General features: G+C 40.9%; 1 protein-coding gene across 2 annotated transcripts in view; it reads left to right on the top strand.

The window, feature by feature from the left end:
• hira (histone cell cycle regulator a) overlaps window positions 1-15364 on the top strand; it is a 129551-nt gene that overhangs the window by 64113 nt on the left and 50074 nt on the right. For both annotated transcript variants that reach the window (XM_073055706.1, XM_073055705.1), the window contains exons 9-12: window positions 1181-1294; window positions 2280-2350; window positions 8279-8384; window positions 10154-10366. In XM_073055706.1, the coding sequence (XP_072911807.1) occupies window positions 1181-1294; window positions 2280-2350; window positions 8279-8384; window positions 10154-10366 (504 nt within the window). The remainder of the gene's footprint in view (window positions 1-1180; window positions 1295-2279; window positions 2351-8278; window positions 8385-10153; window positions 10367-15364) is intronic.

The following is a 15364-nucleotide window of genomic DNA, read 5'->3' as shown; positions in this document are numbered from 1 at the left end:
CACTAGAACTGAGAAGTGAGGGATAACCTAATTGAAACCTATCGAGTGGTGAAAGGTGTTGATAGAGCAGATGTGGAGAGGATGTTTCCTACGGTGGGAGAGTCTAAGACCAGAGTACACAGCCACAGAATAGAGTGAGGGCTGTCCTTTTAGAATCGATGTGAGAAGGAATTTCTTTAGCCAGTGAGTGGTGAATCTGGAATTCTTTGCCACAGGCTGCTGGTAGTGCTAAGTCTTTATGTATATTTAAGGCAGAGGTTGATAGATTCTTAATTGGTCAGGACCTGAATGCCTGGCAGGAGAAGGCAGGAGATTGGGGCTGAGAGAAAATTGGATCAGCTACGATAAAATGGTTGAGCGGACTCAATGGGCCAAATCGCTTAATTCTGCTCCTATACTGTATCTTATGGTCTTATAACTTGCTACTGAAGTGGATGTAACATTTTCTAAGTGCCGTTTCAAACATATATCCTGGTTGTAGCTCAACACTTCAATATTCCAATTTGCATGTCTTGATCAGATATTTTTCTGATTTGACCGGGGAAGTGTTTACAAGATTGGGTGGTCTGATTGCATGTATCCCAGATGTTCTGCAGAGCAAAAAAATGTCCATTTTGATCTCAAACATTTCAACAGCCTGCCAGTTAAAAGCTTATAGAAATTAATTGAGCACTTTAGGAATGTGTTCAAGAACTTTAAACATTGGGTTCAAGGTAATTAGTAAAATTAGTGAAGTAAAGATTTTCTTTCCCAAAATGGTGACTGTCAGTCTTATGTGATACAGGGAGAAACTCTCATCACAAATGAGCACTTGAAGAGTTAGAACTTTCAATGCTATGGCCTGAGAGCTGGGATTTGGGATTAGCATAATTAGTTTGTTTTGACTGACGCAGACAAATTGTGATGAATGCCTTGTTCTGTGCTTTGTGCTTCTGATCAATTGGAGTAGGTTAGAACATGGCCCAACTATCGCTATCTTATGAGAGGAGTGAGTGAGTGAATTCTTTAGGCTTGAAAATTTTGAATGTCACTAGCATTGAAATCTACCGATGTTACGTACTCAAACCTGCTACGTGTCTGCATGTGCTGATCAGTAGACAGAGTGAATTAGTAGCTTCTTTATACATTGGACGTAAAGCTGCACTTGATGTTGATAGCTTTCTTCTTTTCCCATCTTTAGAAATTTAACCCTAAGATCTTCAAGAAGAAGCCGCGGAATGGAAGCTCTAATAAACCCAGCTGTCCTTACTGTTGTTGTGCGGTGGGGAGTAAAGACAGGTCCCTCTCAGTTTGGGTAAGCTCTGAGACCTAGACATGCTTTACTTCTGCCTTCCTTTCTTTCACTTTCTCCCTCTTACATACATAATAGTTTTTCTGTTTCATGAACTTGATTTATCACTAACATTTTGCAATTTTACTAAGGAATATTTGACCTGAAATATTTTCCTGATTTCTTTTACTACAGCTGTTGCATGATCTGCCTACAATTTCCATCTTTTGTTTTAACTTCAGATTTAGAGCACCTGTAGTGATTTGTGTGATCCAGTACATTGGATCTGCCTGGATTACACAAACCTACTTTCAGTTGTGCTTAGTGTGAGCCTCTGCCATAAACACTGTCCTTTGGCCATTGATTCCAGCCCCATATCTTCCCCACATGCTGAATCAGACTGTTGACTCTTTAGTTGACACTGTGCTTTCCACCCCAGTCATAGTGTGTGTTTCTTTCTCTGTAACATCTCCCTGCTCTATCCATGTACTGATGAATATTTTCATCAACATTGTTGCCACCTCCAGATTCTACTTTCTTCACAATCCTCTGCAAGCTGCAGCTCATTCAAAGTGTTACTGCTCAATTCCTAACCAGCACAAAATCCAGCTCGCTGAGTCTCCTCCGCACTTGCTAAGTTGTATTGGTTCCCAGATCCCTAATGTCCTTCTGTTTGCATTTCTTCAGACATTTGATATTTGACAGCAGTCCAGGAACTGCATTTCTCCAACACTGGGGAGCTGACTTCCTTCATTCTACTATTGGTCTGCTGTAGTCCAGGCACTAAATCCTGAAGTTCTCTCATTGTTTCCTGGATTATTATCTCTTCCCTCTAAGGCATGCCTTATAACCGATCCCTTTGACTAAGCTTTTTACTTTCAGTTGGAATTGGTTTCCTTTGTGCTTGGGCATTTGGTTGTGATTTGCTTTTGCCAGTCTTAAATGGATTAGGTATTTGAAAGAAACACCGGGTTGCAGTTTGTGTTCATTTGTTGCTTTGTTTCTGCAGCTGACGTGCCTGAAACGCCCCCTGGTGGTGATTCATGAATTATTTGACAAATCAATTATGGATATTTCCTGGTAAGGGTCAAATTGGATTGCTCTAATAGTGCTCCATTTCATATGTATTTAATTATATGAGAGCGAAATTGATAGTAGTATTGCAATAGAAAATTAAATGAATTAATTCAATAATTAGAGGAAAAATCATTTTGTAAGATTTCAATTTTATTTTAGAATCAATCATGTGTTCTTTTTGCATGCTTAATTGCTTCTGGATAAGAATAAAATGTCAGCTGATCTGTTCTTCAATCAGTATGACATAATCTAGAAACTGGTCATTTTGAACTTTTGCAAGCCGTTTGATTTTGAAAGCATCACACTTGGCTTGTGCCTAATCTACCAAGCTACATATTTAAAACACGAGACTCTATGCAGCTCAGAATCTAGAGTGACACACATGAAATGCTGGAGTAACTCAGCAGGCCACAGAGCATCAATGGAAAGGAATTAACAGTTGATGTTTCAGACTGAGACCTGTCATCAGGACTGGAAAGTAAGAGGGAAGGAGCCACAATAAGAAGGTGGAAGGAGGGGAAGGAGTACAAGCTGATAGTTGAGGCCAGGAAGGTGGGAGAGGGGGAATGGTGAGAAGCTGGGAGGTGATAGGTGGAACAGGTAAAGGGCTGAAGAAAAAGGAATCTGCTGGGGGAGGAGAGGGGACCGTGGGGAAAAAGGGAAGGAGGATGGGAACCAGGTATTGTTGATAAGTGAGTAGAGGAGAATAAAGGAGCTAAAATGGGGAATGAAATAGGGAAAAGTGGGAGGGGGAGGATTACTGGAAGTTTGAGAAGTCAGTGTTGATGCCATCAGGTTGCAGGATACCCAGATGGAATATGAGGGGTTGTTCCTCCAACCTGAGAGTGACCTCGTTGTTGCAGTAGAGGAGGTTGTGAACCGCCATGTCAGAATGGGAGTGGAGATTGGAATTAAAATGGTTGACCATTGGGAAATCTTGCTTGTTGTGGATGGAGCAACCATTCCTCCAGTGTACATCAGGTCCCAGCGTTGCAGAAGAGGTAACGTCAGAGCACTGGATACAGTAGGTGACCCCAACAGATTGCAGATTATGTGTTGCCTCATCTGGAAGGACTGTTTGGGGCCATGGATGGAGGTGAGGGTAGAGATGAAGCATTTCTATTGCTTGCAGGGATAAGTGCCAGGTGGGAGTTTGGACGTGGGACTGACAGAGGGAGTATCCCTGTGGAAAGTGGAGGGGGAGATGAAAATGTGTCTGGTGGGGAGGATCCTGTTGAAGAATCAACAGGTGCCCTGTGGAAGTTGTGGAGAGTGACGTGCTGGATGCATAGGCTCATGAGTATTGGGTAAGGAGAAGAGGAACAATGCCTATTATGGCAGTGGTAAGATGGGGTGAGAGTGAATGTCTGGAAAATGGAGGGGATGCAGGTGAGGGCAGCATCAATGGTGGAGGAAGGGAAGTCCTGTCCTTTGAAAGAGGAGGACATCTCTGAGGATCAGTAGATTTTAAAAATCATCTTAAAGCAATGTTGCTTATTGATGACATGAGCATTGGTTTCTCTAACTTACAGTAATTTCCCCCCTGCCCCTTCCCATGCCCACTCTGGCTCCCCTCTTACCTCTTCTTGTCACCTGCCTATTATTTCCCCTTGGTGTCTCCCACTTCCCTTTCTCCCACTGTCCGCTCTCCTCCTATCACATTCGTTCTTCTTCACCTCTTCACCCAGCTTCACCCCGCTTCCCAACTTCGTACTTTATCCCCCTCTCCCACCTACCTGGCCTTATCTATCATCTTCCAGCTTGTACTCCTTCCTCTCCCCCCACTTTCTTATTCTGGATCCTTCCCCTTCTTTTCCAGTCCTGAGAAGGGTCTCAGTCTGAAACGTTGATAGTTTATTCCTTTCCATAGATGCTGCCTGGCCTGCTGAGTTCCTCCATCAATTTGTGTGCCCTGTGCCCGCCATCATAACCTAGATATTTACTCTGCTCACTATCAGCATAATATGGCTGTAAAACATACCTTTCTAAAATGCTCAGCAGTGCATGTGACAAATAAAGCTAATCTGATTTTAAAGATACATTGGGAATATTTGGAACCTATCTCGTGTGGGAAGCAATCTTATCAGATGTCCTTTCCCCATCCCTATAATTATATTTGTGGCAGGAACAGTATCATGTGCCTCAGGTACTGCTGGTGTGCCTTAGCTGGTAAGGAGGAATTTGACTAACGAAAAGTGTCTGATGAGAGGGTGAGGTAAACAAGTTAATTGCTTGATGAAATCTTCTACTGCTTTGGTTCTGCAATCGCTCTGGACCATGCCCTGGTTTTGTGGATTCTGAGGTGGCTGATGTCAGTATGGGAGCAACAGATGGGCAGGAGGAGGTAGTTTGTGACCTTGTTCATTCCTTTCACAGTTTACTGTATGTGGGGCCTCTGTGTGTTCCTGATGCAACACCTTGAGGTTCTTAATAGCTCCACTTTGATCAGTCATGGGCCATACAGACTGGGGAGTCAAATGGGATGCGGTTAAGAAGGCAGATAGCATATTATCAAGAGGGTTGCAAGAGGGTTGGAGTTTAGAGGTAGAGTAGTATGGCCACAACTGTAGAGTGTGTTGGTGAGGCTAACGCCTGTAGTACTGTATGGTTCTGATCCCCTTACTTGAGAAAGGATATTGGAGACAGTCCAAAAGAAATTCACTCAGCTGTTTTCCTGGGAATGAAAGTTTTGTTGCCTTGAGCAGCAAAATAAGTTAGATCTGTATTCTTTGGAGTCTGGACGAATGAAATGTATAATATCTAAAGAAGGCATGAATTGGGTAGATGTTGTGGTGTTCTCACTAAAGGAAGAAGCTCAAATGAGGGGATGTGTTGCATAAACTCTTTTTGGCTTCCAGCCAGGTCCAGGTGTTGATTTTAACTAAATTTTATGACATACTCCACCATCTTCATCAAGGATGAAGCCTCGGCATGTTGAGTCCGGCGGTATATAAACTCAACTCCCGTCGTCCATCCTTCTGATTGGTTACATCGCAACCAAACAGGTTTCTGCTGTCCCACCTTGTTTAAAATCGTACTCTAGTTCTTACTTAGAGTGAGACCTTCTTCTTTGTTGAAATTCTTGTTCTCTCATCTTATTTAAATGGCTTCCTTCACCAAGCAGTCCCAAAAGCCATTGGTGTGGCACAGTAGTCTTGCACCATCAAAGTCAATCCTGTGGTCATTGCACATGCAATGTTCTGCTACTCACGATTTGTCTGGGTGATCCACACAGATAAGCCTGCTATGCTCCTTGATGCGGCATTACACTGTGTGTCCCGTCTGGTTGATATACACTGCTCTGCACTCACAGGGAATCCTGGCAACCATCCTGAGACCCAGCTCATTGACCCGTGTTAACTGGGATTGGAGGATGGTATTTATCTTGTATTTCTTCAGGATCTTGGTGATCCTTCCAGAAGCTGTGGAAATGTATGGAAGATGGGTAAACGGAAAAACCAGGAAACCCACCGCTGAGGAGGAGCTTGTCGCTGGTTTGTCATCGAAACATTGGTTAAAATCGACACCTGAACCCAGCTGGAAGCCAGAGAAGAGTTTGTGTGTGTGTGTCATACATGCTGCAAAAGCACTGGATCCTTTTTCAGCGGCTGTGTTTATTGATTTGGCGGTGGTTATTTAAAACTTAGATGCATAGCAATTTTTCTCACAGATGGTGTTAAATCACTGGTACTTTCTACCCCAGAGGGCTTTAGCGTCTAAGCCACTGGATGTATTTTTTTTCCAAAGATTGCGAACTGGTATGGAAAAGATTTGGCCTGAGGCGGATCAGTCATGATTACTTGGAGGGGTTGAGGGTCTGAGTGGCGTATTCCTGTTCCTATGTTCCTAGGTACTTATGTTTTTATATGATATTCAAATTGTACTGGAGTAAGGTGAGAGAGTGGAATCAACTTAATGGTTCAAATTTAAAGAAAAAAGTCACATGTATAGTACATCAAAATATTAAAAAACATACAGTGACTACGTCAACGCCCGACACAGTCTGAGGATATGTTAGGGCAGCCCACAAATATAGTCATGTTTCTGGCACCATCGTAGCATGTCCACAACTTAATAACCCTCGTCCATATGTCTTTGGAATGTGGGAGGAAACCAGAGTACCTGGAGGAAAGCCATGGGAGAACATATAAACTCCGTACTGGCAGCAGCCAGAATTGAACCCTGATCACTGGGATTGTAAAGCCTCTACGCTACTGTGGCACCTGCACTTGGAATTATTAGTAAGCACTTTCACTAGCACAGCCACCTTCTTATCATCCAGGTTCCTTGATTCTATCATATTAAGATGGGTCTGGCGATATTCAGCAACGTTTAGCAGGCAGCTAGCAATTCGACCAACTATTCTACTAAATATACTTTTTCTGGACTACGATCACTACAGTACCCAGTCTGTAATTTCCCTTTGGGATCTGTGCTTTTGAACAGTCTGAACGATCTGGGGTTTTTATGGTATCCTGAAGGATTTGGCAAACTGGACTCTTGAGAATGCAGCTTCGGCTGTGGCCATTGCTGCAGCAGACTTCAGGCTGGATTGAAACTTGGGCCCCGTCGAAGTGGTGGGGCCAGGGCCTGAGAGTGAGATACAAACCGATGTTTAGCTGATTTAAGTGCTGAACCAGATTAAAAAGATCAAGGTCGAGGGCAGAGGAGGAACTGCTGTTCAGTTCACTACTCTGCGTCTCAGTTACCTCAGCACTGAACTGATTCTGCAGCTCTGGCCTGCAGCCATTGGGTTCCTGGACTAGTTGCACTCGCCTCAGCGCTAAACTGGCTCCATTGCTTTCGAGAACTCTAGTTCATGTCTTGTGTATTATTTGTTTACTTTTGTATTGCTTCCATGATTTTTTCCCCATAAATTGGGTATTTGATGGTCTTTGTTGTATGGGGTTTATCGTGGATCTTACCGTGTTTGTTTTGTGACTGCCTGCAAAAAGATGAATCTTAAGGTTGTATATGGTATACATTGATAATAAGTTTACTTTAATCTTTATTCAACCAGAAATACATGACTGTTACTCTGCCGTGCAATCTCCATGTGTGGCAGAACTTGTGTAACTAAAATAGGCTTTAGTGTATTTGGGTGCTTGATAGTCAGTTCGCATTTAAGGATTTGTTTCACTGCAATAATACCCCTTGACTCTACAAGCCAGCTCCTATACTTTTGTGGTTAGATTTATTTAGAATTATGATTTTGCTTCAAGATGTCTGAAAGTATGCTACTCTTGCATGCAATCGTACTGTGGTTGCCTCTTCCTCAAGAGTTTCTTACTATGCAATCACCAATTAATAGATATTACTAATTACTAATCTCATTAAGGGAAAAATTAAAATCATTTGATTCCATTGTGTATTGCACCAGGAAACTGTTTCAAATAAATTCTGTGAATTGTTCATTTTTGCCACATCAATTTATCCAGTTTATATGAAAATTGAAACTCCCAGGACGTTCGCATTTCCTTTTTAAAGGCTGTTATTTCATGATTGATTGTAACAAAGTAATAAAGTGCTCCTACAGACTCTTTTGTCCTTCCTTATCCCACTATTTCTAACATTTCAGATTCTAGTTCCTGATAAGTATGACTACCTTTCTTTTCTACACTGTTGCCTTTTATGATCCATTTACTCCCTGTACTGAAATGCTACCTCCAGCTTTCCAGCTCTCCTGGCACTGCTTTCATGTCAATCTCAATTTCCTTTTACATCATGTTTGCATTCATTACAAATTGATAAGAACATCCCTTTTGCATCCATGAATTAATTTTGCTTGTGTTTGTAGATGACCCAAAGGGAAGAATGCCTACTTTGCAGATATTCTGCATTGATCGGGGAAGTTGGCAGTTAGTTGGTAATTTGAGTGCAAAATGTTGACTTTGAAAGTGTTAAATATGTAGATATGTCTTTTTACACCAGGACTTTAACAGGTTTGGGATTGCTGGTGTGCTCAATGGATGGAACAGTGGCATTTCTGGATTTCTCACAGGAAGAACTGGGTGATCCACTGACTGAGGAGGAGAAGGTAATAAAAGCTGGTTCTCCAGCTGTGCAGAAGCATCAAATGTGTGCTTGCCGTCTCAATTGGATGCAAATGACAAAATTGCTTGTAAAGTGGTCGTGTTACTTACGTCAGAGAGAATAATCTTCAAGCAAAGATGTAATAATAGTGATCTAACTTTCTGAAACTAATAATGTTTCTCTTGAATTTTGAAGCAATCAGAGAAGAAAGTGAATGATAAACATAAAGTAAAAGGTGGAAGATAAACCTGAAAGTAAACTAAAAGGTGGAAGATAAAAAATATTAACAACAGCTTATATCCCTTCTCCTAGAGTGACAACATGAAAAGAAGCTTTTAGAACAAAATAAATGTAACATTTCTCCAAATGTGCTTGTTTCCTAATGAGTGATGTTCTTTTATGATGGATCACTGAAATTTTGACAGGAGTAGGTATTTTGGGTGCCCTTATGTGGAGTTGCTTGTTATTGGACAAGTTGTAGATCATCATTTTCCACAAAGCTGCATGCAAGCAATTAATCTCCAATGCTCTCTTAGTCAACCATGTCCAAAGGCAAAGAGCAAATTAAATGCTTAGACAAATGCAGTCAAACGGTGCCAAAGACCTCATATAGAGTTTTATAGTGCAGTATTCACTGATGCCCAGCTCTCACATTTTGTGCTAAAATTATGGATCATTCAAGCTGCCTACCTCTACGACCTTCAACACTTCTGCTGTTAATTCAGACTAGGCTCAACAGTGCTTATATTGCAGTTAGTAATGTGCACGTTGGGTGTCATTTCATCTGGACATTTTGGTTTTAAAATTTTGTCGTTTATACCTGAGGCGTGAATTACACTGGATGATCTGTTAACAGCATTGATAATTGGTTTATTATTGTCACATGTAAGGAGATATAGTGAAAAACGTTTGGTTTGCATGCCGTCCATCACAGATCATTTCATTACATCAATACATTGAGGTAAAAGTGATAAGAGAATGCAGAATGTATAGTTACAGTTCCAGAGAGAGTGCAGTGCAGGCAGACAATAAGATGCAAGCCATGATGAAGTAGGTCAAGAATCCATTTTATTGTACAAAAAGTCTGTTCAGTAGTCTTACAGAAGTGGAGTGGAAGCTGTCCTTGAGTCTGCTGGTATGCCAGTTAAGGCTTTTGTATCTTCTGCTTGAAGGCAGTGAGAAGTGTAGGTGGAGTCAATGGAGAGGAGGGCTGTTTCTGTGATACACTTGGCTTCATTCACAACTCTCTGCAATTTCTTGTGGCCTTGAGCAAAGCAATGGCCATACCAAACTGTACAACTACGGAATACCAAATACCTTGAATATATGTTACTGGAATATGTGGTTGGAGTTGAATTTTTGTCCTACTTATGAAATCTTAGTGGGGGTGAGGTGGGGGAGAGAGCTCAACAGTGCTACTGGATGACTGAAGTTAAACTCGTACACATTCTTGTTTATCATACTTTTTTCACTAGTAAAGTTAACGAGGGCAAAATTTAATATTCACATGTTATGCATTGCTTTTCATCCATTTCAGTGCAAGCTGTAACATTATTTTGAATTAAGATCACAGTTTCCATAAAAGAGCATAAGTGCACACTGATGTCGCACTTGCCTACTTAAGATTGCTTCATGTTGTCGAGAGAACATAACTCAATGGGAGCAGCAATAAATCTGGTTATTAGAATATTAAAGATTCCCCTTTAAGGCATATTATAACTCTTCACCTGCTTGGTGACCCAAATATTTTATTATTTTTCCTCTGCCTTACAGAACATGATTCACCAGAAGACTTATGGCAAAAGCTTAGCAATTACAACAGAGCAGCAGCTGTCCACCACTATCATCGAGAATCCAGAGATGTTGAAGTACCAACAGCAGCAGAAGCAGTTACAGGAACAGAAAAATGCATTGGGTTCCAGGGAGCTGATGGCTTCCAAAGTGCCGAATATGCTGAATGGAGAGAGCTTGGAGGACATTCGAAAGGTAATGGATGAGAAATCGCCTCTTGAGAATTGAAATTTAAATTAATCCTGCTGATGCTTTTGTGCCACGGGTTTGAATATTGCAGTGCAGTGTAAAAAGTGCTTGAGGAACTCAGCAGAACAGGCCACCAGTCTTGATGAATGGTCTCAGCCTGAAATGTCGACTGTTTATTCCCCATCATAGATGTTGCCTATTCTGCTGAGTTCCCTTCAGTATTTTGTATGTTTCTGTGGATTACCAGCATCTGCAGAGTCTCTTGTGTTTTTGAATATTGCAGGGATGGTTACAGCTGGTACCTAGGAAGACCATCAGTTATGGGGTCTGAAGCAGATGTGCTTTTATTACTCATTGCTGTTTGTGATTCACTGAAATACACTCAGATGTTTCATGCGTACAGTTGGTGTTTACTTCTGCTCTTTCAGTACCTGCAATATTTTTGTGCTAAAAAAAATTCTGGTTTAGCAAAAACCTTTTGTGCTCTTTTCGATGGCCACGTTAGTTGACACACCAACCTTAAAAGTGAGAAATTCGAAATAGCATTTTAATATGGCTTCAATTGATTTAGAATTTCAGTTTATATTTGTGCAATATTTAGAACCATTTTAGGAAAATTAGACCTGAATTAAATGAGAGGAGCTTACAAACATGCACTTCTTGTTAATAGCCTGTTTCAATCATACTTTCAAACTCTGTGATTTTTAAAAAACCTTTTCATTAATATTGTGGATGGATTGTAATTATTGTTTTGTAATGTCAACTAAGTGTCTTGCACTGTTTGATATAACTTGCAATATCTCTGTGCTCAAGTGGCATGTAAGAGGAAGGCAGCCTGTTCTTTGCAGTACATGGCACTATATCTCAGACATATTGCTTTTGGCCAAATGACATGTTCATTCAGGTATATTTTCCTTTGAGGAGGAATTTTTGGTCCTTTCATCCTCCCATATGTCCAGGCCAATACCCATACCAAATTAATATTGTTGAAACAGGTTATCTCTTGTATTTCCGTTTTTAAAGAGTGCAAATTAGTTACTATGCTTCCTACATGTTAGCCGTGATGATAATACTTCAGAGATCTTTGATTGACTGTGAAGTACTTGGGACTGTAGGTCATGAAAGATCCAATAGAAACATCCAACGTACTGTTTCTGTTGTGAAATACATAGAAAGACTTACAGACAACCTATGTGCAAATGAAGGTGACCTGTGCAAATAAGAAAAAAGTATATGCATAGCTGAGGGGAGTAAGCTGTTCCTGAATTGTTGTCTGTGTGCCGTCAGGCTTCTGTACCTCCTTTGGTCCAGCATGCTCATGCTGACCTTTTTACCCATCTACGCTAATCCCATGTGCTCACATTATAACCATATTCTTTTATGCCTCGTCTATTTAAGTGTGTCTTTCTAAATATCAATAGTTGTGCCTGATTTTACCACTTGCTCAACCGTTTCCAATGTAAGAAACTTCTAAGATCCCCTTTAAATTTCCTACCTCTCATCTTAAGACTATGTCCTATAATTTTTTGATTCCCCAACTATGGGGAAAGAAAGTTGACTGTCTGTTTTATGCCTCTCATAATCTTAGATACTTCAAATTCAGCTTAAATTGTGTTTTGTGAAGTAGCAACATAAACATCACAGCTCTTAATTTCTTTGCCCCATGAAGGCAAACCTTCACCACCTATCCACATGTGTTTCCACTTTTAGGATCTTTGGCTCTCTCTATTCATCAACATTCTTCAATGCTCCACTCTTTACTGGATTTATCCTATCTGACTTCCCAAAATCTTAGACCTGCACTATGGGGGTATCTTCAGATTAACCACAGGGTTCAAGAAGGTAATTCATTGATAATCTCTCCAAGGCAGGGGCTCCCAACTTTTTTTTATATATACCATGGATCCCTACTATTAACTAAAGGGTCCATGGACCCCAGGTTGGGAACCCTTGCTCTAGGGCAAATAAAGATGGGCAATAAGTACTGTCTTTGCTAGTAACACCCAGATCCTAAAAATAATAATTTTAATAGGAGGGAACTGTTAAACAACAGAGCGAGGTGCACAGCCCAGTCCATCACAGGCATTGCCCTCCCCACCACTGAACACATTTACAAGAAATGCTGCCGTAAAAAGGCAGCGTTCATTATCAAGGACCCCACCATCTAGGCCATACTCTCTTCTCGCTACTGCTATCAGGCTGGAGGTACAGGATCTTTAGGTCCCACACCAACAGGCTCAGGAACAGTTATTACAATCATCAAGCTCCAGAACTAGTGTGGATAACTGCTCAACACAACTTTGAATTGATTCCGCAACCTACAGACTCACTTTTAAGGACTGTACTACTCATGTTCTTAGTATTATTTATTTCATTTTATTTGCACACTTTGTCTACTTTTGCACATTGGTTGTTTGTCACTCTTTGTTTATGCATAGTTTTTTCCATATATTCTATTGCATTTCTTGATTTTTCCTGTAAATACTGCTGGAAAATGTAGGGACATGTTTGGCACAACTTTGTGGGCTGAAGGGCCTGTATTGTGCTGTAGGTTTTCTATATTTCTATTAAAATGAATCTTAAGACAAATGACATAGAGTGTACATACTTTGATAATGACTTTGACAATTTGGATGAAAACCAATTTGTTGCAGCAAGTTTAGAATGATTTAGTCGGCCATCATGACATTTGAGCAGCAAGTGTTCTAGACGAGCAGTTGCTCAATCGATGATGTGTATCATGTTGAAAGACCAAATTGGAGAAAAATCTGGTGGCAGGTGCCTGTTTTTTTCTTCTTTAACTTAATCTTGACTTAAATTATTTATACCAGATAGAGAGGTCTGCATTTCAGCAGCCCAAGTTTGATCTTCACAAAATGCTGGTGGAACACAGCAGGCCAGGCAGCATCTATAGGAAGAAGTACTGTTGATGTTTCGGGCCGAGACCCTTCGTCAGTCCTGACGATTTCTCATTTCTCCGGTCTTCTCCTATCATTTCGCATTTCCCTCTCACCCCACTACTTTCAAATCTCTTACTATCTTTCCTTTCAGTTAGTCCTGATGAAGGGTCTCGGCCTGAAACGTCGACGGTGCTTCTCCTTATCGATGCTGCCTGGTTTGCTGTGTTCCACCAGCATTTTGTGTGTGTTATCTGCAGATTTCCTCGTGTTTCCAAGTTTGATCTTTCTGTTTTTGCTTTTGTCTTTTCATTGTGCTGCTATTGACCTAGCACCAAGGTCCAAGTTCTCCAAAGTCTTAAGATTCACACTTGACTGAATAACAAGTTGATAGTAGTTCCTTCCACTCTAAGAACCTAAAATAAACTGTTACTAATTCCCTCCTAAGATGAAATTACCAAGCTGCACCTAGTCTTTCTCAAGGTAAAGATGCTGTTCAAGCAATAACTTTGTTGTTTGATTTTAAACTGCACCTGTTTTATACCCAAGGCCAGTTTAATTTTCTCAGACTTTTCATAACAAAGACAGAAAATGCTGGAAATACCCTGGCCTGCTGAATATTTCCATAATTTTCTGTTATTACTTTAGATTTTTCACTTCTGGTTCATGATACTTCGAATAAAATGCAGCTGTAGCTGATGACTATTGTTTTATTATTTCAATTGCAACCTAAGTTAGAACAGAGCTAAGTTGCAAGTAGTTTGCTTGTTTATTTCTCACTTCCTGAGATAGTGACCAGGAGCCACCATCTAAGAACTCCAGCAATCACTGGGATTGTTGTGGAAACTGTGGTCAAGTCTTTTGTACATCATTACCAGTGGCTTTTGTAATAAGGGAACAATGAATTGGTTCAGGTACAGTCTAATAATCAAAGGCCCAGGAACAGAAGTCCAGATTCCTGCAATGTTAGCTGGGAAATTTTAAAATTGAATTTACTATTTAATTATTGACAATAGGCACTATGAACACAAGGAATTATGGCTAAAAGCGATCTGTCTCACTTGGTAATATCTTTTGGAGAAGGGTCTATAGTCCCTTTCTGTTTTAGCCTCAATGTGACTCTAGAGGGGTTCCCAACCTGGTGTCCATGGACCTCTAGGTTAATGGTAGGGGTCCGTGGTATGAAAAAGGTTGGGAACCCTTATTCTAGACTTATAGAACTGCCCTTCCTAATTTATTCAACTTGAAAAGTGCTCCTTATGTACATAAAGTGCTGGTGGAACTGGGCAAGTTTGGCAGCATCCACGGAGGGAAATAAGTAGTCAATGTTTTGGGCTGAGATCCTTCATGAACTACTTCAACACTTATAGTTAAAGAGAGACTGTGGAAAGACATCAACCTGGCGATGGTAAAAGGAGAGTGGTGCTTTACAAGTCAGGTGTTTGATTTATGGGGGAACCTACAGATGGTGTGATTCCTTGATGAAGACAGTTGTGGATCTGAAAAGGATTTTCAAAGTCTCTTAATTAATTTATTTATTTCGCAATACAGTGCAGAGTAGGCCCCTCTGCCCCAGCAACCTCTCAATACTGATTAACCCTAACCTAATCATGGGGCAACTGACTCGGTAGGAAACTGGAGAACCTGGAAAAACCCACACGTTCCGTGAGGAGGACATACAGAGATTCCTTCCACTACAGCGCCGGAATTGAACTCTGAACTCCGGAACGCCCGAGCTGTAATAGGATCGTGCTAACTGCTTCACTACCGTGGTGCCTGTGGGTAATTGCAACGGGACACTCTTAAAGTGACGTAAATGGCAGTCACACAGATTTAACTTTAGGTAGGATCCTTGCATTTTGTTTATGTGGAAACTTAAAGAAACCTCCTTCCTTGGTCCTAACTGTCCTTATAAGATGTTTGGCTGTCGCCATAGCCTGTCAGACAGTTAGCCCTTTGGCCAATTCCATGCAAAAATCAAATAGAACAGGTTGGGTACATTTTTGGTGGATTCATGTAGCTTGAATTTATGTGATCATGTTCTATCTGACCAAGAATCTGCTTTACTTTTAATGTAATTGCCCGCGGTGAGGGCTATAACTGCTCC

This window comes from Hemitrygon akajei, chromosome 9 (assembly GCF_048418815.1).
Source record: "Hemitrygon akajei chromosome 9, sHemAka1.3, whole genome shotgun sequence".
NCBI lineage: Eukaryota > Metazoa > Chordata > Chondrichthyes > Myliobatiformes > Dasyatidae > Hemitrygon > Hemitrygon akajei.
The sequence above is the reverse complement of the archived record's forward strand: the minus strand, read 5'-3'. Positions and strand labels throughout refer to the sequence as shown.